This window comes from Mytilus edulis, chromosome 2 (genome assembly GCF_963676685.1).
Source record: "Mytilus edulis chromosome 2, xbMytEdul2.2, whole genome shotgun sequence".
Lineage (NCBI taxonomy): Eukaryota > Metazoa > Mollusca > Bivalvia > Mytilida > Mytilidae > Mytilus > Mytilus edulis.
In genome coordinates, this window is record NC_092345.1 from 28823848 (window position 1) to 28843947 (window position 20100).

Genomic DNA, 20100 nt, shown 5'->3' on the forward strand with positions numbered 1-20100 from the left:
CAGGTTGAAGTTTTTGGTCAAGGTAGTTTTTGATGAAGCTGAAGTCCAATCAACTTGAAACTTAGTACACTTGTTGCTTATGATATGATCTTTTTAATTTTACAACCAAATCAGACTTTTGACCCCAATTTTACAGTCCACTGAACATAGAAAATGAAAGTGGGAGTTTCAGGTTAAAGTTTTTGGTCAAGGTAGTTTTTGATGAAGCTGAAGTCCAATTAACTTGAAACTTAGTACACTTGTTGCTTATGATATGATCTTTCTAATTTTAAAACCAAATTAGACTTTTGACTTCAATTTCACGATCCACTAAACATAGAAAATGAAAGTGGGAGTTTCAGGTTAAAGTTTTTGGTCAAGGTAGTTTTTGATGAAGCTGAAGTCCAATCAACTTGAAACTTAGAAAACTTGTTGCTTATAATATGATCTTTTCTAATTTTAAAGCCAAATTAGACTTTTCACCCCAATTTCACGGTCCACTAAACATAGAAAATGAAAGTGGGAGTTTCAGGTTTAAGTTTTTGGTCAAGGTAGTTTTTGATAGAATTGAAGTTCAATCAACTTGAAACTTAGTACATATGTTCCCTATAGTATAATCTTTCTAAATTAATGCCAAATTAGATTAATACCCAATTTCACGGTCCATGGAAAATGGAAAAGGATAGTGCGAGTGGGGCATCCGTGTACTTTGGACACATTCTTGTTAGAAGCTACTATTATTTAAATGATGATTGATGTATATTAATTTTAGCCATGATTTTGTATGTCTTTTTCTATTTTAAGACTTTTATGACATATTTTAATGGGTAGTTATGATTGCAAACTTCATTGGAAATTTGAATTGAGATTATGATCATATCTTGAGGGAGAATTGTTTTTTGGGTGGACGAAAAGGGAGGGGGGCAATTTTGTTCCTCAAGATTTCAGAAATTGAAAAGAAAATTTCTGTAAATATTTAAAAAAAAAAATGCCAAAAAAAAAGGGGGGGTTAAAAAAAATTGAGGGTTGGGGCAGGGGGAGGTCAATTTGCAACAGCAAAGTGTACAGTTATTCTGACACTGGATTCACATGTAACACCATGGATAATTTTGATGCACCATGTATGGATTATAAGATCAGATACATGTGCAAGTGTGCTGGTGAGTGGAATAATAATAATTAGTTAATTTGTGCATATTGGTAAGTATAAATGAAATTCAAAACAGTGTGGCTGTGGCCATTGATTGACACATTAAATTCATCCATTGACTGGGACAATTTAGGTGAACGTTTGTATGTAACGACCATTGCTCACTGTGTACTTTTTAAAGACACTTAAACTATGGGGTCACCAAAGGTTCTCAACACCTTAATAAAGTAATTCGAAAAAATTAATCAGAAATAACACGATGTTTTGATTTATATCAATTTTATAAATCAAAACATAAAGGTTATTCCTGATCAATTTTTCGAATTATTTTATAATTAAAGGCGTTAAGAAACCTTTGGTGACCCCACAGTTTAAATGTCTATCGTAGGTACGTCGTGAACAGTGGTCGTTACAGACAAACGTTCACGTAAATTGTCCCAGTCAATGGATGAATTTAATGTGTCAATCAATGGCCACAGCCACACTGTTTTGAATTTCATTCTATTTGTGAGCTAATTGGTTGGTTTTTTTTTTAGATTTCTACAACTATTGTACTTAAGTGCATTAATCTTAATTTGAATTTTGGCTAGAAAAATAAACAAAAATAGATTGTGTTCAACTAATTGAAATTAGTTTACATTATGGAAATGGTGGTCAACTAATTAAAAATAGTTCAAATTCAAATTCTTTATTAACTTTGAGCCTTATGGCTCATCAGTGTGATCAAATACATGGACAGAGTATACATATGGCATATTACAAACATTATTAACAATATGCATTATTAATAATAGGTGACATCAATACAAAATATCTTTTATTAGCATAAACTGTTTCTTAATTTAAAAGAGAAATATGTATATACTTTCCTAAGGTACAAAACTGTTTTGTGTTTTCACCAGACAATAATTCTATTAACTTAACAGTTGATGGCCTAGACCAGTTATATTTTTTTAGGTGACTCCCTTGGTTACTTTACATGTATTACTACAAATGGATTAAGTAGTATTGATTATGCTATAGTCAGTAAAAGTCTTCTGTCCTCAGTTCTTTATTTTTATGCCCCACCTACGATAGTAGAGGGGCATTATGTTTTCTGGTCTGTACATCTGTTCGTCCGTCTGTCTGTCTGTTGTACCGTCCGTTCATCCGTTCGTCCTGCTTCAGGTTAAAGTTTTTGGTCAAGGTAGTTTTTGATGAAGCTGAAGTCCAATCAACTTGAAACTTAGTACACATGTTCCCTATGATATAATCTTTCTAATTTAAATGTCAAATTAAAGTAGTTGACCCCAATTTCACGGTCCACTAAACAATTTTTCCATAGATATAAAGATTTGGTTTTGAAGTTTGGTTGTACTTGTAATAAACTTATTTCAAACGGGATAGCACATCCTCATTTTTACGGAAATGTTGTTAACCGTGCCCGGAAATTTCGAAATGATCCATGTAAACTTATCGCTCCTTTAAATAAACTTATTCTAAAAGGTTACCAATTCAACACTTTAATAAGATTATTGAATATTGTTTTTATTGGTATAAATATTGATTTTGTTATCAGTAAATTAAAAGCAAACTAAATATTACTAGTATGTTATATACATATACACATTCATGGATCTACAATATGTTGATACCTTTAACTTGGCATTGCACAAGGTCATGTTTTTCTCTGGCTGTTTATGACGTCTTTACACTAAATCCATTGGATGTTGGATGTGTACGGATTGATAGTTTAGTCTTAGATGCATGATTTGTTTTATTAGTTGTAACTGCGAGTACTCTCAGATCTGTTCCTAGTGTCTTTTTTTGTCGGGATGTACAAGTACCCGGCCACGTCCACTTGTATTTTTGTCCATCTGATGAGTTAAGCCTTTTTCAACTGATTTTTATAGTTCGTTCTTATGTTGTACTGTTATACCACTGTCCCAGGTTATGGAGAGGGTTGGGATCCCGCTAACATGTTTAACCCCGCCACATTATTTAAGTATGTGCCTGTCCCAAGTCAGGAGCCTGTAATTCAGTGTTCATTTTTCATATAAATAAGGCTGTTAGTTTTCTTGTTTGATTGTTTTACATTGTCTTATCGGGGCCTTTTATAGCTGACTATGTGGTATGGGCTTTGCTCATTGTTGAAGGCCGTACGGTGACCTATAGTTGTTAATGTCTGTGTCATTTTGGTCTCTTGTGGACAGTTGTCTCATTGGCAATCATACCACATCTTCTTTTTTATATGGAAAATGACAGTGCGAGTGGGGCATCCGTGTACTATGGACACATTCTTGTTCTAGGCATGAAATTGGTTAACTGTCTGATCATTCTCAGATTAAACTACTTCTGAAATGTGAATTGAGAAAGAATATTTCATCAGAATCATTTTTTTTCAAATTTGCAAAATACTGTAAATTACAGATGGACAAACGAATTTAGAGTTGAAATTATAAATGCTCTCTATGATGAAACTATTATGAATGATATTATAAATTTTGATACCAAAACATTTTCAGAGGACCAAAATGGAATTAATTTGGCCACAAAAGAGCTTAACTCAGTTTTTCTTAAGATATCGGTCAAATTATGTCAAGTTGCGAGAAAAAGAAAAACTAAAACAAAACTGGTTAGACAAAAGTGGTCCGACATATCAATATTTAAAATAAAAAATCTTTAAATTTTATTTGTAGCAAGATAAGGAATAATGAACTTTAACAAAGATATTTCTTTCAGATAAAATCATTTAGAAAAGCTGGTTAAAAAGTGGTTCTGATGGCATATGATTAATGAAATATTAAAGTATAGCAGTTGTTTTACAATAACTGCATTAACTAAACTCTTTAATTCATTTAAAAAAAATGTTTATTATCCAAAGCAGTGGAACAAATCATTTTAAATCTTATTACATAAGTCTGAAAATAGACTTATCGACCCCTCAAATTACAGGGGAGTTTCATTAATAAATTGTATGGCAAAGATTTTCGGTGCCATCTTAAACAACAGGTTATACTTGTTGATAAGAAATAAGTACTCTAATTAACAACTTGAATTTCGTGAAAACCACAGAACATCTGAGTTATATTAAAAACTTTAGTAAATAAATATCCTCATAAAAATAAAAATAAATCATATGTTTGCTTTGTGGACTTTCAAAAAGCTTTCGACTAAGTATGGAGAGATGGTTTTATCTACAAATTAGCTAATATCAGTGCAGAAAAATCTTTATACATTGCATAATGCTATTAAAAATATGCTTTTTAAAACAGAAATAGCTCTAAAGATTGACCATAAACACTCAGAATATTTAAAATACTAAGAGGGGTAAAACAAGGGGATTCCATAAGCCCCACCCTATTTAAAGTATTATTTTCCATAAGATCAAAGACAGCCGCTCTTTACCTATTTCAGTGTCAGAATATCTCTTTGATAAATTGGTCAAACCCATTTTGACTTACAACTCTGAAATATCCTTTTTTACAGAAACAAGAGACGACAATTTGTCAACTGATCCTTTTTTCCAATTCCTGATTTATCTATATCTAATAGCATTATCAGCTTGTTTTTTATTAATGAACTTGTTTCTAATTTTACCTATCAATTTACTTCTGTTGTTGTTAGATTTGCCAACTAAGAGTCATGGAAATGATGGCCATAAGTCTACGGTTTCACCAAGTCCTGATGTTCATCTATCTCCCACGCCATCGCCAAATGGACTGAATCAAAGCACACCAACACCATCGCCAAATGGACTGAATCAAGGTACACCAACACCATCACCAACTGGTGACAGTGCTCATTCTCCAACACCAAAACCAAGTGTTTGTATCACTAGATGGTCATCCTGGCTCAACCGTGACAAGCCAGATACTAATAATGGAGATTATGAAAAAATGACCTCTGCAGAAATAAAGAAATTCTGTCCTGGTGGAACCATCAAGCAGGTGGAATGTCAGACATCCACTGGAATACCATTCCACAGTACAGGTGCTATCCAGTCCTGTACAAAGGAGCAAGGAATGATTTGTAATAATGCAGATAACTTACCAGTTGGTTGTGATGACTACCAAATCAGATATTTCTGCATGTGTAGTGGTGAGTGTTCATTTGATTAATGTTAGAACCAGAATTATTTACAGATAAAAACTTATCAGTATTGTTTATCATTGTCATGGTCAGTCAGATAGATAAATTTTTGAATTTATAACATTTTCAATCACTCAGAATACTTTTTATTACAGGTAGGTAGATTACAAATATATTAGTCATAAATGTATGTGTTGGTTTGGGTTTTTGCTTGCAATTATTTTTGAGAAAGAATAAATGGAATAAGTTATGAAGTGAGATTGTAAAAGATAAAGTAGGAATTTTCTGCTTTAGCTTTGCATTCCTAAAAAATATTGAGGGTGAAACATGTAGATAAATGTCATGAATATAAAAATAAGGAGATGTAGTATGATTGAAAAAAGAGACAAGTATCCACCAGTTCAAATGAAGCGGATGTAAGCAGATATAGGCAACTGTACAGCCAACCAATACCATACAGTGGGCTTTAAAAGGCCCTGAAATGAAAAAAATATGCAACAATTCAATTTGAAAACTAACAGCCTAATTTATAAACAATTTACGAAAGTATGACAGAGATAAACCAACAACAACCACTGTTGTAAATGTAAACTTACCATATGATAATTGTTAACCTTTGCTTTTTGACTAGATGGTATACAATGAAGGTAAGGATAACATTGAGAATGAAAATGGTGTCAAGGCGACAAGGATGTCTGCTTTTCTGTCCATTTTTCATTTTGTCTACTTTTCAGCTCACCTTGCCAAAAAGGCCAAGTGAGCTTGTCTCATCACTAGCCGTACGTCATTTCTTCTCTGAAACTACTGTGCAAATTTTACCAACCTTATCCACAATCTTTATTGGTGTATCTAGTTTTATAAATGTGTCCAACCACCCTGACTTCAAACCAACATGTCTGCATTAGCAGCAATAGAACATAAGGGTAAAATCCATTTTGAGGCTGATATCTCTGACACTAAAGCATTTAGAGTATAAACCTGACTTGGCAAAAATGTCCATTGAGTTGAGATCTATGTCCTGAAATATTTAGACAAATCAGACAACCTGTTGTTGGGCTGATGCCCCTAAATTAGTAATTTCAAGGAAATTTTTCAGTTTTTATACAACCACAAACATTTTTTGGGGTTCATGCTATGATGGTGTCACCATCTGTGTCGAGGTCGTCGTCGGAAGACACATTTGGTTTCCGTATAATAATTTTGGTTTAAGTGAATGGATCTCTATGAAATTTTACAAGCAGGTTCAATACTAAAAAAAAAGTGGATTTTTGGGGAGTTTAGGAATTAGGGGTACAAAAACAAGCATGTTGCAGTTTCTTGACAATAACTTGTGTGTAAGTGTATGGATCTCTCTGACATTGTACCACAAGGTTCCATATCACAAAGGGAAGACTGGGATTGAGTTATGTGGTAATAGCCCCAAACATGCAAGAATTAGGGACAAAAAAGGGGCCAAAAACAAGCATTTTTCTAGTTTCCAGACAATAACTTGTGTTTAAGTGTATGGATCTCTTTAAAATTGTGCAACAAGTTTCCATACTATAAAGGGAGCTGAGATTCAGTTGAGGCGTAATTACTCCTGGTGTGGGTGGGGTGGGGGTGTCATATTTTTGGGGGGTTCATTCTAATTTCTTCAAAAAAATTTCGAAAATTTTCAAGAAGTAATCTTCAATTGCACAATATTGCGCAATAAATTTTTAAGATCTTTGACCACATTTATTTTGTGTCAGAAACCTATATTAATTCAAAAGTTTGATCACAATCCAAATTCAGACAGTATAAAGCTTGTATATTGTGTCAAAATTTGCTGTTCAGGGTTCAACCTTTGGGGTCGTATCAGGCTACGCTCAGCTAAGAATTTTATTGGTTATTATCTTGAATATCATTATAGATAGAGATAAACTGTAATCAACAATAATTTTCAGCAAAGTAAGATCTTCAAATAAGGTAACTGACAAAAATTGTCAATTGACCATGTAAGCAATTATTGCTCTTTAAAGTAGATTTTCAACAATTTTTCATAAAATTTGTTTTTTTTTTCAAAAATCTTCTCCTCTGAAACTACTTAGACAAAAAACTATAGATAGAGATAAACTGTTAACAGCAATAGTGTTTAGCAAAAAAAGATCTACAAATAAGTCAACTGTCAACTGTCGTATCCAGCTGCGCTTAGTGTAGCAGTTAAATATTGGGTTATATTGAACATTTATATGGCCCCGCAACACTTTTTTTAATATTTTGGGAAAACATTTTTCAAAATCTTCTGCGTTTAATTTAACTTCAAAATTATTATTAGGGTATTCAATACTATTTTAATATTATGATTTTGACCTTGTGTAACATAATTTCCAAAACCATAACAGACACAGGTGAGCAACACAGGCTCTAATTTTAACAGGAGTATAGCAATTATGGATAATATTGTATCACTTTACATGTTTAAATGTAGATAGAAATAAGAAGATGTGGTATGAGTGCCAATGAAACAACACTCCACCTAAGTCACAATGTGTAAAAAAATCAAATATTGTAGGTCAAAATCGGGCCTATAACACTGAGCCTTGGCTCATACCAAACAGTAAGCTATAAAGGACCCCAACAATGACTAGTGTAAAACCATTTAAACAGGAAAATCACAGGTCTAACCTATATAAATAACAAGAAAACAGAAACACTTATCAACAACATAAACAAAAGACAACTACTGAACAACAGGCTCCTGACATATGACAAGTGCATACAAATGCATGAATGATAATTAACTGATTAACCGCTACTAGACAAACTGAAGAAATTTTGTATTGTGATTCCTAATTAATTCATTGTGTGGTTTACAATCAAATTGATACATCAGACATCTGATTTGAATTCATATTTAAAGATGCATATTACCTCAGGGACAGTTTGTGGTCATCTGTCCTACTTGACCAGAGAATATGTCCTGCTTGAACTTTTGACGTCATACAACAATCATTTTCCCATTGTGGCATCAGATGTATTCTGTTATCATGTCAAAATTTTACCCGAACCTTGTAATGTCCAGTAGTGGCAGACAAATAGTGATAAGGTGTATTGGAATTGTTACAAATGACAATTGATGATTATGACCCCGCAATGAAGTTGTCGGTGCCATATAGTTTAACCCTTGTCCGTAATTCCATCATTCCGTCATTTAGCAACAAACCATTATACAGAGTTTTTTTCTAAACGCCTTCAAATATTGGGCTGATTTTTGGTATGTGAGTTAACCATGATGAGTTACAGATCAAGTTTAAATTTTGTTCTGTTCCGCTAATTTTTACCTAAATTACAACATGTACAAGCTTTGGACTTTGATAAATTGATGTAAATCACAGTTAGACAGACTTTTTTCTAAATGCTTTCAGATATTTGGATGATTTTTGGCATGTGAGATAACCAAGATGAACTATAGATCAAATTTAAGTTTTGTTCCGCTTGGCTAATTTTTGCTGTAATTTGGGGCTTTGGTCTTTTATAAATATTTGAAAATCACAGTTATACGGACCTTTTTTCTAAATGCTTTTAGATATTGGGCAGATTTTTGGTATGTGAGCTAACCATGATGAGTTCCAGATCAAGTTTAAGTTTCGTTCTGCCCTGCTAATTTTTGCCAAAATTAAGGTTTTACAAATTTACAAATTGTTGAAAATCAGTTATACAGACTTTTTTCTATGAGCCTCCAGATTTTGAGCCTACCATCATGTTTGTGTCCACATGTGTTATTGAAATTGCAGATTTTTCAAATTTTGAGACGGGGCCATCTGTGTCACTTTGACACATCTAGTTTTAATTAAATTAGTCATTCTCCAATGAAATAAACATGATAATCAATATATCAGTCTGTTCACCATTCCTTGAATGGAAATGGAGGAATGAAATAATTTTGATCATGTCATGCCATAGACGAAGGGTTTTGTCATGGTGAATGTTCCTCCATTATTAAATTTTCTTCTAGATGATATATTTCACTACAGGAACTTTTTCTATACATTTATTTAGAATTTAATGATACTCAGAACCTTCACCATATATTGCTATTGAGTACTTATTTTGCTTTTTGCTCCAAATATTTAATTGCATGTAAATCCAAATAAAAATCTATCAATAAACTATAATATGTAACAATGACAGTATTTAAATATATGTATTACTTCATTGCAGAAAATCCAACACCATCGCCTACAGCTCCTGGACAAGGAACGCCAATGCTTACGCCAACTGTTGTTGTGGTTACATCAACAAACGAAATACCAGGTTTGTACTTTACAACAATTGTTTACAAGTTTACTTCACCAAACAAAATATTAAGTGTGTACTTATACACCAACTGTAGTTAAGGTTACTTCACCAAACAAAATACCAAGTGTGTAATTATACACCAACTGTAGTTAAGGTTACTTCACCAAACAAAATACCAAGTGTGTAATTATACAACAACTGTAGTTAAGGTTACTTCACCAAACAAAATACCAAGTGTGTAATTATACAACAACTAAACTGTAGTTAAGGTTACTTCACCAAACAAAATACCAAGTGTGTAATTGTACAACAACTGTAGTTAAGGTTACTTCACCAAACAAAATATCAAGTGTGTAATTATACAACAACTGTAGTTAAGGTTACTTCACCAAACAAAATACCAAGTGTGTAATTATACAACAACTAAACTGTAGTTAAGGTTACTTCACCAAACAAAATACCAAGTGTGTAATTATACAACAACTGTAGTTAAGGTTACTTCACCAAACAAAATATCAAGTATGTAATTATACAACAACTGTAGTTAAGGTAACTTCACCAAACAAAATACCAAGTGTGTACCTGACAATGCCAAATTTGTACCTGACATCAACAGTAGTGAGGGTTACCCCAAACAAAATACCAAATGTGTAACTAATACCAACTGTTGTTTGTTGGTTGGAGTTTGTCATCCTTGTCTATATCATGGCAGCCCATTTTTATGTTGGAGAAAAGCCAGTGTATGTATGGAAAACCACTGATATTTTGCAGAAAAATGGCTATCATTGTCAATTAAGATTGGAGTAGATTACACACCACCATGAGTTCAAACTCACAGGTTTGCTCAATTAATTTTCAAAAAAATCTTTAAATAGCTTTTGGTATAGACATGACTATATTTCATCAAATTTGAAATATTGGGCATGTTTGTTTGCATGACTTTGTTTATTGATAGTTAAATGTGCATTCTAAATTTTAAAGAGTATTATATAAACAGTTAAGTCATATATTATATATTTTCTTCTTGTAGAACCTTGCAAAGTACCAATGGGTATGCAGAATGAAGCAATTAGAAGAGAGATGATAACAGCTTCCTCACAGAGAAGTTCAAGCTCCAGCCCTGAACATGCTCGTCTGAATGGTCCTAATTCCTGGATTGCTGGTGTAGATAACAAAAACCAGTACATACAAGTAGACTTCTTACAACCAACCTTTGTAACAGGTGTAACTACACAGGGACGACCTTTAGTTCCATCATATGTGTCATCTTACTTTGTCCTCTTCTCAAATGATGGAGTCAACTGGAACACATACATGGAAAATGGCCAGAAGAAGGTAAAGATTTAACCTGAGAACAGACATTGATTATAAATACAACTCGGGGTCATGTGTTCTTAAAATGAAATAATTTCAAAATTATATATTGCTGACTCTTGATATCATTTGCTGTTTTAATACAGATTTTCTACAACAAAAAGTAAACCTTGAATTCCTCATTGCAATTTAATTTAAGTGATTTACATATGAGCAGGTGATAAACCATTGAACGTCATACAAACAGAAACACGCAGAGACAATGGTCTAACAAATGTATGAACTATATTTTTATTCAAAATAGGTTGCAGAGAAATCATTCACTTTAACTTAAATACGAAATGTGTAAACAATTCTTGCCATATTTTCATGAAACTTATATCATAGGTTTATATCAGTAATTAATGTCTTGGACAATTTTGAAAATAAGTGCTGATCAAATATTTTTAACAAGTTATGCCCCGTTTGAAATATTAATTATATCAGAAATTGCACTGCATATCTAAGATATTTATGAAAAGTGATTAAGAACAAAAAAAATGTTTGTAGTTGTTGCCCTTCCCTTCGACCTTGGACAGAAATAACATGTGCAACTTAGTGGCTATTGGGATTCTGGTGTTGTTGTTTTTTATTTGATCCTGTTTGGGGTTCCTGATTTGCAAATATCATTTTCATGCAGGAAAATCTGGTAAAATGTCAATCTGACTGACTCTTTTTAAATATTGTATTGAATATTTAGTTTGTAAAGAAAAAGAGTTTTATTTGCAGCAATTTAGTGGAAACTTTGACTCAGTGACACCAGTAACCCACTTTTTCACGGCACCAATTAAAGCTCGCTATATTAGAATCAATCCACAAACTTTCTATGGAAAGATTGCCATGAGGTTTGAACTCCATGGATGTTTCACTCCATATCCAAGTAAGTAGAGCAATATCTATTAATCATGAAATATTTTTTTATGATCTAGCGGACTCAGTGTCAAAACCACTGCTGTATTATTTACATATAAAATATATGTTTGATGGGGAAAAGGTGTTCAAGGATAAGTAGTAAATATTAAAGTCTTTAATGCATTGCTACTGGTACTTGTATGTTAGAGAGTGTATTGGTACTGGTAAGTAAGAAAGTGTATTGGTACTGGTATGTTAGAAAGTGTATTGGTACTGGTATGTTAGACAGTGAATTGGTACTGGTATGTTAGAAAGTGTATTGGTACTGGGAAGTAAGAAAGTGTATTGGTACTGGTATGTAAGAAAGTGTATTGGTACTGGTATGTAAGACAGTGTATTGGTACTGGTATGTTAGAAAGTGTATTGGTACTGGTATGTTAGAAAGTGTATTGGTACTGGTATGTTAGAAAGTGTATTGGTACTGGTATGTTAGAAAGTGTATTGGTACTGGTAAGTAAGAAAGTGTATTGGTACTGGTATGTTAGAAAGTGTATTGGTACTGGGAAGTAAGAAAGTGTATTGGTACTGGTATGTTAGAAAGTGTATTGGTACTGGTATGTAAGACAGTGTATTGGTACTGGTATGTTAGAAAGTGTATTGGTACTGGTATGTAAGAAAGTGTATTGGTACTGGTATGTAAGAAAGTGTATTGGTACTGGTATGTTAGAAAGTGTATTGGTACTGGTAAGTAATAAAGTGTATTGGTACTGGTATGTTAGAAAGTGTATTGGTACTGGTATGTAAGAAAGTGTATTGGTACTGGTATGTTAGAAAGTGTATTGGTACTGGGAAGTAAGAAAGTGTATTGGTACTGGTATGTTAGAAAGTGTATTGGTACTGGAATGTAAGAAAGTGTATTGGTACTGGTATGTTAGAAAGTGTATTGGTACTGGGAAGTAAGAAAGTGTATTGGTACTGGTATGTTAGAAAGTGTATTGGTACTGGTAAGTAAGAAAGTGTATTGGTACTGGTATGTTAGAAAGTGTATTGGTACTGGTATGTAAGAAAGTGTATTGGTACTGGTATGTTAGAAAGTGTATTGGTACTGGTAAGTAATAAAGTGTACTGGTACTGGTATGTTAGAAAGTGTTTTGGTACTGGTAAGTAATAAAGTGTATTGGTACTGGTATGTTAGAAAGTGTATTGGTACTGGTATGTAAGAAAGTGTATTGGTACTGGTATGTTAGAAAGTGTATTGGTACTGGTATGTAAGAAAGTGTATTGGTACTGGTACGTAAGACAGTGTATTGGTACTGGTATGTTAGAAAGTGTATTGGTACTGGTAAGTTAGAAAGTGTATTGGTACTGGTACGTTAGAAAGTGTATTGGTACTGGTAAGTTAGAAAGTGTATTGGTACTGGTATGTTAGAAAGTGTATTGGTACTGGTAAGTTAGAAAGTGTATTGGTACTGGTATGCTAGAAAGTGTATTGGTACTGGTAAGTAATAAAGTGTATTGGTACTGGTATGTTAGAAAGTGTATTGGTACTGGTAAGTAAAAAAGTGTATTGGGACTGGTACGTTAGAAAGTGTATTGGTACTGGTAAGTAAGAAAGTGTATTGGTACTGGTAAGTAAGACAGTGTATTGGTACTGGTATGTTAGAAAGTGTATTGGTACTGGTAAGTAAGACAGTGTATTGGTACTGGTATGTTAGAAAGTGTATTGGTACTGGTAAGTTAGAAAGTGTATTGGTACTGGTATGTAAGAAAGTGTATTGGTACTGGTATGTTAGAAAGTGTATTGGTACTGGTAAGTTAGAAAGTGTATTGGTACTGGTACGTTAGAAAGTGTATTGGTACTGGTACGTTAGAAAGTGTTTTGGTACTGGTAAGTAAGACAGTGTATTGGTACTGGTACGTTAGAAAGTGTATTGGTACTGGTAAGTAAGACAGTGTATTGGTACTGGTATGTTAGAAAGTGTATTGGTACTGGTAAGTTAGAAAGTGTATTGGTACTGGTACGTTAGAAAGTGTATTGGTACTGGTACGTTAGAAAGTGTTTTGGTACTGGTATGTAAGAAAGTGTATTGGTACTGGTATGTTAGAAAGTGTATTGGTACTGGTATGTAAGAAAGTGTATTGGTACTGGTATGTTAGAAAGTGTTTTGGTACTGGTAAGTAAGACAGTGTATTGGTACTGGTACGTTAGAAAGTGTATTGGTACTGGTAAGTTAGAAAGTGTATTGGTACTGGTATGTTAGAACGTGTATTGGTACTGGTACGTTAGAAAGTGTATTGGTACTGGTATGTTAGAAAGTGTTTTGGTACTGGTATGTAAGAAAGTGTATTGGTACTGGTATGTAAGAAAGTGTATTGGTACTGGTATGTTAGAAAGTGTATTGGTACTGGTACGTTAGAAAGTGTATTGGTACTGGTAAGTAAAAAAGTGTATTGGGACTGGTACGTTAGAAAGTGTATTGGTACTGGTAAGTAAGAAAGTGTATTGGTACTGGTAAGTAAGACAGTGTATTGGTACTGGTATGTTAGAAAGTGTATTGGTACTGGTAAGTAAGACAGTGTATTGGTACTGGTATGTTAGAAAGTGTATTGGTACTGGTAAGTTAGAAAGTGTATTGGTACTGGTAAGTTAGAAAGTGTATTGGTACTGGTACGTTAGAAAGTGTTTTGGTACTGGTATGTAAGAAAGTGTATTGGTACTGGTATGTTAGAAAGTGTATTGGTACTGGTATGTAAGAAAGTGTATTGGTACTGGTATGTTAGAAAGTGTATTGGTACTGGTATGTTAGAAAGTGTATTGGTACTGGTAAGTAAGACAGTGTATTGGTACTGGTATGTTAGAAAGTGTTTTGGTACTGGTATGTAAGAAAGTGTATTGGTACTGGTATGTAAGAAAGTGTATTGGTACTGGTATGTTAGAAAGTGTATTGGTACTGGTAAGTTAGAAAGTGTTTTGGTACTGGTATGTTAGAAAGTGTATTGGTACTGGTATGTAAGAAAGTGTATTGGTACTGGTATGTAAGAAAGTGTATTGGTACTGGTACATTAGAAAGTGTATTGGTACTGGTATGTTAGAAAGTGTATTGGTACTGGTAAGGTAGAAAGTGTTTTGGTACTGGTATGTTAGAAAGTGTTTTGGTACTGGTATGTAAGAAAGTGTATTGGTACTGGGAAGTAAGAAAGTGTATTGGTACTGGTATGTTAGAAAGTGTTTTGGTACTGGTATGTAAGAAAGTGTATTGGTACTGGTAAGTAAGACAGTGTATTGGTACTGGTATGTTAGAAAGTGTATTGGTACTGGTAAGTAAGACAGTGTATTGGTACTGGTATGTTAGAAAGTGTATTGGTACTGGTAAGTAAGACAGTGTATTGGTACTGGTATGTTAGAAAGTGTATTGGTACTGGGAAGTAAGACAGTGTATTGGTACTGGTATGTTAGAAAGTGTTTTGGTACTGGTATGTAAGAAAGTGTATTGGTACTGGTACGTTAGAAAGTGTATTGGTACTGGTATGTAAGAAAGTGTATTGGTACTGGTACGTTAGAAAGTGTATTGGTACTGGTAGTAAGAAAGTGTATTGGTACTGGTAAGTAAGAAAGTGTATTGGTACTGGTACGTTAGAAAGTGTTTTGGTACTGGTAAGTTAGAAAGTGTTTTGGTACTGGTATGTTAGAAAGTGTTTTGGTACTGGTAAGTAAGAAAGTGTATTGGTACTGGTACATGTGAAAGTGTTTTGGTACTGGTATGTAAGAAAGTGTATTGGTACTGGTACGTTAGAAAGTGTTTTGGTACTGGTATGTTAGAAAGTGTATTGGTACTGGTATGTTAGAAAGTGTATTGGTACTCTGGTACTGGTACATTGGAAAGTGTATCAGTACTCTGGTACTGGTACATTAGAAAGCGTATTGGTATTGGTCTCACATTTTACAAAAAGAAAACTTCTTCAATTTTTTTTTTTTTTTTTTTTTTTTTGTAAAGGATTTAAGTTTTTTCTGAAATTTTTTTGAATGGGGTGGGGGGAAGGTTCATTGGGGTGGGAGCGTTTTCACAAGATTTAAGAAATTAAAAAGAAATTTCTTCAAATATTATTTTTTTTGGAAAAAGAGGAGGGGGGAGGGGGCAATTTCCCCCCCCCCCATTATTAAAGAAATTGTCAATTTTCTGAAGAAAAATTGGGTCACAATTTTATTTTGCTTATTCTTAGTACCGGTATATAGTCTGAAAACAGATTTACAAAGTATTGCTAAACACAAAAGCAAGAAATCTTCAATTGAATATAAATTCAAATCATATAACCAATTTCAAGTTTTTGACTATATTTATTCTGTGTCAGAAAACTATAATGTGTCAAATATTTAATTACAATAAAAATTCAGACTTGTACCAAGCTTGAATATTTTGTTCAATTTTTGCCCGAAATGTTCAGGGATGTACCTCTGTGGTCGTATCCAATTGTGCTAAGCTGAGCAATTAATTTTACTTTGAAAGGTGATAAATTTATAAGAACTTGTAGTAAGAGGTAGCTAGCAGCAGGATTTTTTTGGATTGACCATATGATTTGCTGGCATGCTTATTTTGTTTTTGATAAATACATTTACATGATCATGTGTTAATTTTTTATAATCAGTTTTAAATTGGTTTTCAAATATTTTGTTTTAACATTTTAGCAACAATTCCTTCAACAACACCACCAACCCCTGTACCAACGACAACAATGAAGATACCATCCAAACCACCAACAACCATTGACGGTCAGTATTACATTTTATATCTAAATGAAGATGCTTTGATTAAAGACCTTTGTCTTAAATTTTCACTTGACAAAAAAAGGTCAAAGGGGTCTTAAGATTTGTACTCTGTCTGTCTGTCTGTCCATCCATCAGTCTGGCTAATCAGTATTCCACACTTTTATTTCTTCATGCTTGAAGATTTTTATTGGATATTTGGTGTATTTTCATACGCCTGAAACATGTTACATCATAAATTTAGAACGACTTATTCAAATTTCATGAAACTGAACATAGTTGTTTCAAAAAAATCTTATGATGGTCAAACAATCTGTATACTTTTTGTTGAAAATAAGATTAAAACTTTTTGAGTTATGGGAATCTGTAACTAGAACAGGGGGTTGTTTTTTTCACACTTTTTGAAGATGATTCTTTGATTTTTTGAGTTTTGTAAAAAAAAGAAGGGGAGGGGTTTTCACATGTCGTGCCATATCGCAAAAACGATTCATGATTATTGCTTAAAACTCTACACACTTCTTAGTTATATTATTCTAAAGATCTGTATACTTTTTGGTTATGATTCAAAATTTCATTTTAGAAATATTGAGTTTTTTGTAAAAATAAAAGGTTTTTTTTCACATGTCGCGCAGTATCTCAAAAACAATTTATGATTATTGCTTTAAACTTTAAAATTGAGAAAGGAAATGGGGAATGTGTCAAAGCGACAACAACCCGACCATAGAGCAGACAACAACCGAAGGCCACCAATGGGTCTTCAATGTAGCGAGAAACTCCCGCACCTGTAGGCGTCCTTCAGCTGGCCCCTTAAAAAATATGTATACTAGTACAGTGATAATGGACGTCATACTAAACTCCAAATTATACACAAGAAATTAAAATTAAAAATCATACAAGACTAACAAAGGCCAAAGGCTTCTGACTTGGGACAGGCGCAAAATTGTGGCAGGGTTAAACATGTTTATGAGATCTCAACCCTCCCCCTTTACCTCTAGCCAATGTAGAAAAGTAAACGCATAACAATACGCATATTAAAATTCAGTTCAAAGAGAAAATTCAGTTTACACACTTCTTAGTTATATTAAATTAAAGATCTGTATACTTTTTGGTGATGATTCTAAATTTATTTTATGTTAATTGAGTTTTTTTGTAAAAAAAAAAAAAGGGTTGGGGTGGGGGGGGGGGGGGGTTCATATGTCTGGCCGTATGTCGGAAACTATTTATAATTATTACATAAAAATTCACACACAAGCCAACAGGCATATCAAGCCCTCATGGCGCAGCTTTTTATTATTTAATCATGACAAGTTGCAGGTTTATTTCGAATTTTGTCACAGTCTGATGATTTTGTGTGAATTTATCCTTAGACTTAAAAAATTAACTCAAATAATCAGTTGAATGCACTTTTTATGCCCCACCTACAATAGTAGAGGGGCATTATGTTTTCTGGTCTGTACGTCCATTCGTCCGTCTGTCTGTTGTACCGTACGTCCGTTCGTCTCGCTTCAGGTTAAAGTTTTTGGTCAAGGTAGTTTTTGATGAAGTTGAAGTCCAATCAACTTGAAACTTAGTACACATGTTCCTTATGATATGATCTTTCTAATGTTAATGCCAAATAAGAGTTTTGACCCCAATTTCACGGTCCACTTATCATAGAAAATGATAGTGCAAGTGGGGCATCCGTGTACGGGGGACACTTTCTTGTTTTCGTCATGCTTGAAGATATTGATTTAAATATTTGTATATATTTGTATAATGACAAGATACAGATATAGTACAAATTTTGTTCTGGTTTGAATATTTTATGCAGAGTAACGGTCTTACAAAATTGTCTTCTTGACTTGATATTTGTTATATAGTTTACACGATGACAAGTTATAAATCAAGTTAGAATTTTGTTCCAATACAATGAATTTTTAACTGGGTGAGGGGACTATGTATTCACATGCAATACTCACTGAGAATGCTTGTTAAAGCTGGTTTTACATAGTGATAGGGGAGTCTGTTTGTATCTACAATTAAATGCTCCTAAACCTCTTGAGAGAATTTAGTCAAACTTTCACTTTCATTTAATAAAATGATTTAAGTTTCGCTTCATATTAATTTCATTTCTTGATCTGAATGATTTATTTGGTTTAATTTGGGGTCATATCTGTACACAATAGTGCACATGTGTACCTTCCTCTCCTTCTAAACCCTAATCATATTTTGATCAGAATGTTTATGATATAAAGCTATCATGACCTATCTGGTTTTTTTGTCTGAATTAGTTTTGGGGTTTCCATTTATATTTGTGGACCTCAGATTCTCTTATTGGATTAAAAGGGGTCACATGACATTCATTATTCTTCAGTAATAAATTCCATCGGTCATTAACAGAAAAAAACGGACCAGAAAACCGGTCGTTAACGAACTTTTACATGATAATGACCGATGGGGCGTGGTTTCCGTCTGATAATGACCGTTGGGGCGTGGTTTCCATCTGATAATGACCGTTGGGGCGTGATTTCTATGTTAATGACCGGTGGGGCGTGGTTTCTCTTTTTAGGGAGATATACCTTTTATAAAACATGTTCCTGTTTTTAATATATGATTATATTTAAGTTGTTGAATTGTTAATAATATGTTTTCGTTAATTATAAAATTCAAGATAACTTGATTAATAAGTAGTTATATACTGAAAAATTGCACTAAAATGGATGGCAGTATTACTACGACTGGTCTTCACTCTTTGTCATAGAAATCGTACAACTACTCGAGTTCGCTGAAGGCATTTTGAATTTATGAGAATTTTCCAAAACATGGTTTCTCAATGAAATAAACATAATAGTTCTTGAAAAACTGGTCATTATCAAGATACATGGACTGCCCGTAGGGCAGTGGCATTGACTGCGACAGCGATAATGACCTCGCCTTCGGCTCAATCATTATCACTATCCTAGACAATACCACTGTCCTGTGGGCAGTCCATATATCACGATAATGACCATTTTTTCAAGAACTATTATATAATTACAACACGACACACTATATAATGGAGGGTATTGATGATATTCCGTATACATCCGGAGCTATAAACACTGCTGATGGTTTAAAAATAATGCGTACAGAAATGTTCACAGCCCCGAATGGGGATCGTAATGGTGTAACTGATAAAGTACTTGTATTAACTGATGGTGTGTCAATTCAAGTATTAACACCCTGTGAAATTGGTATTGATTTAAAGGACAATCAGGAGTTGGATGCCATGGCGTCAGTACTAGCATGATTTATTCAATTCTTTCTGTTCTGGTTAGTTTGTTTGTCATGAACTTAAGGGGAGGTAATGACGTTTGCTAACGTAAAATGGTATTTTTCGCGACGAAACATGTCATCAAAATGTTTTTATTTTTAATTCTCTGTCTCTTCTTTCAACAATTTGTTGTGCGACGTATGAAGTAGTTAAACCCTTGGACAAGTTCGTATGTCACTAATGTGGCAAAAAGTTTTCTCCGGGGGAGATCATCACCGGCAATTTGTTGTTTGTGAAGTTTCAAATACTAGTGTGCTTCTCTAAATCTTTTCACGAATGTGACCTACCGAATTAGACTATATACCGGATTTGTAATAACATAAACAACACGACGGGTGCAACATGTGGAGCAGGATCTGCTACCCATCCGGAGCATCTGAG

General features: G+C 33.5%; 1 protein-coding gene across 1 annotated transcript; it reads left to right on the plus strand.

The window, feature by feature from the left end:
- Positions 1-1054: 1054 nt before the first annotated feature.
- Positions 1055-16528, plus strand: LOC139510305 (uncharacterized). The gene is made up of 6 exons (XM_071296810.1): positions 1055-1139; positions 4736-5209; positions 9383-9475; positions 10491-10795; positions 11543-11693; positions 16350-16528. The coding sequence occupies exons 1-6, from the start codon at positions 1079-1081 to the stop codon at positions 16526-16528; spliced, it is 1263 nt and encodes a 420-aa protein (XP_071152911.1). The 5' UTR covers positions 1055-1078.
- The last annotated feature ends 3572 nt before the right edge of the window (positions 16529-20100 follow it).

Excerpts from the sequence above, each read along its gene's own strand:
- LOC139510305 (XM_071296810.1), top strand. The coding sequence starts at position 1,079 with ATGGATAATTTTGATGCACCATGTATGGATTATAAGATCAGATACATG. Across the intron at positions 1,140-4,735 it reads ATACATGTGCAAGTGTGCTG|ATTTGCCAACTAAGAGTCAT; the intron begins GTGAGTGGAATA and ends TGTTGTTGTTAG. Across the intron at positions 9,476-10,490 it reads ATCAACAAACGAAATACCAG|AACCTTGCAAAGTACCAATG; the intron begins GTTTGTACTTTA and ends TTCTTCTTGTAG.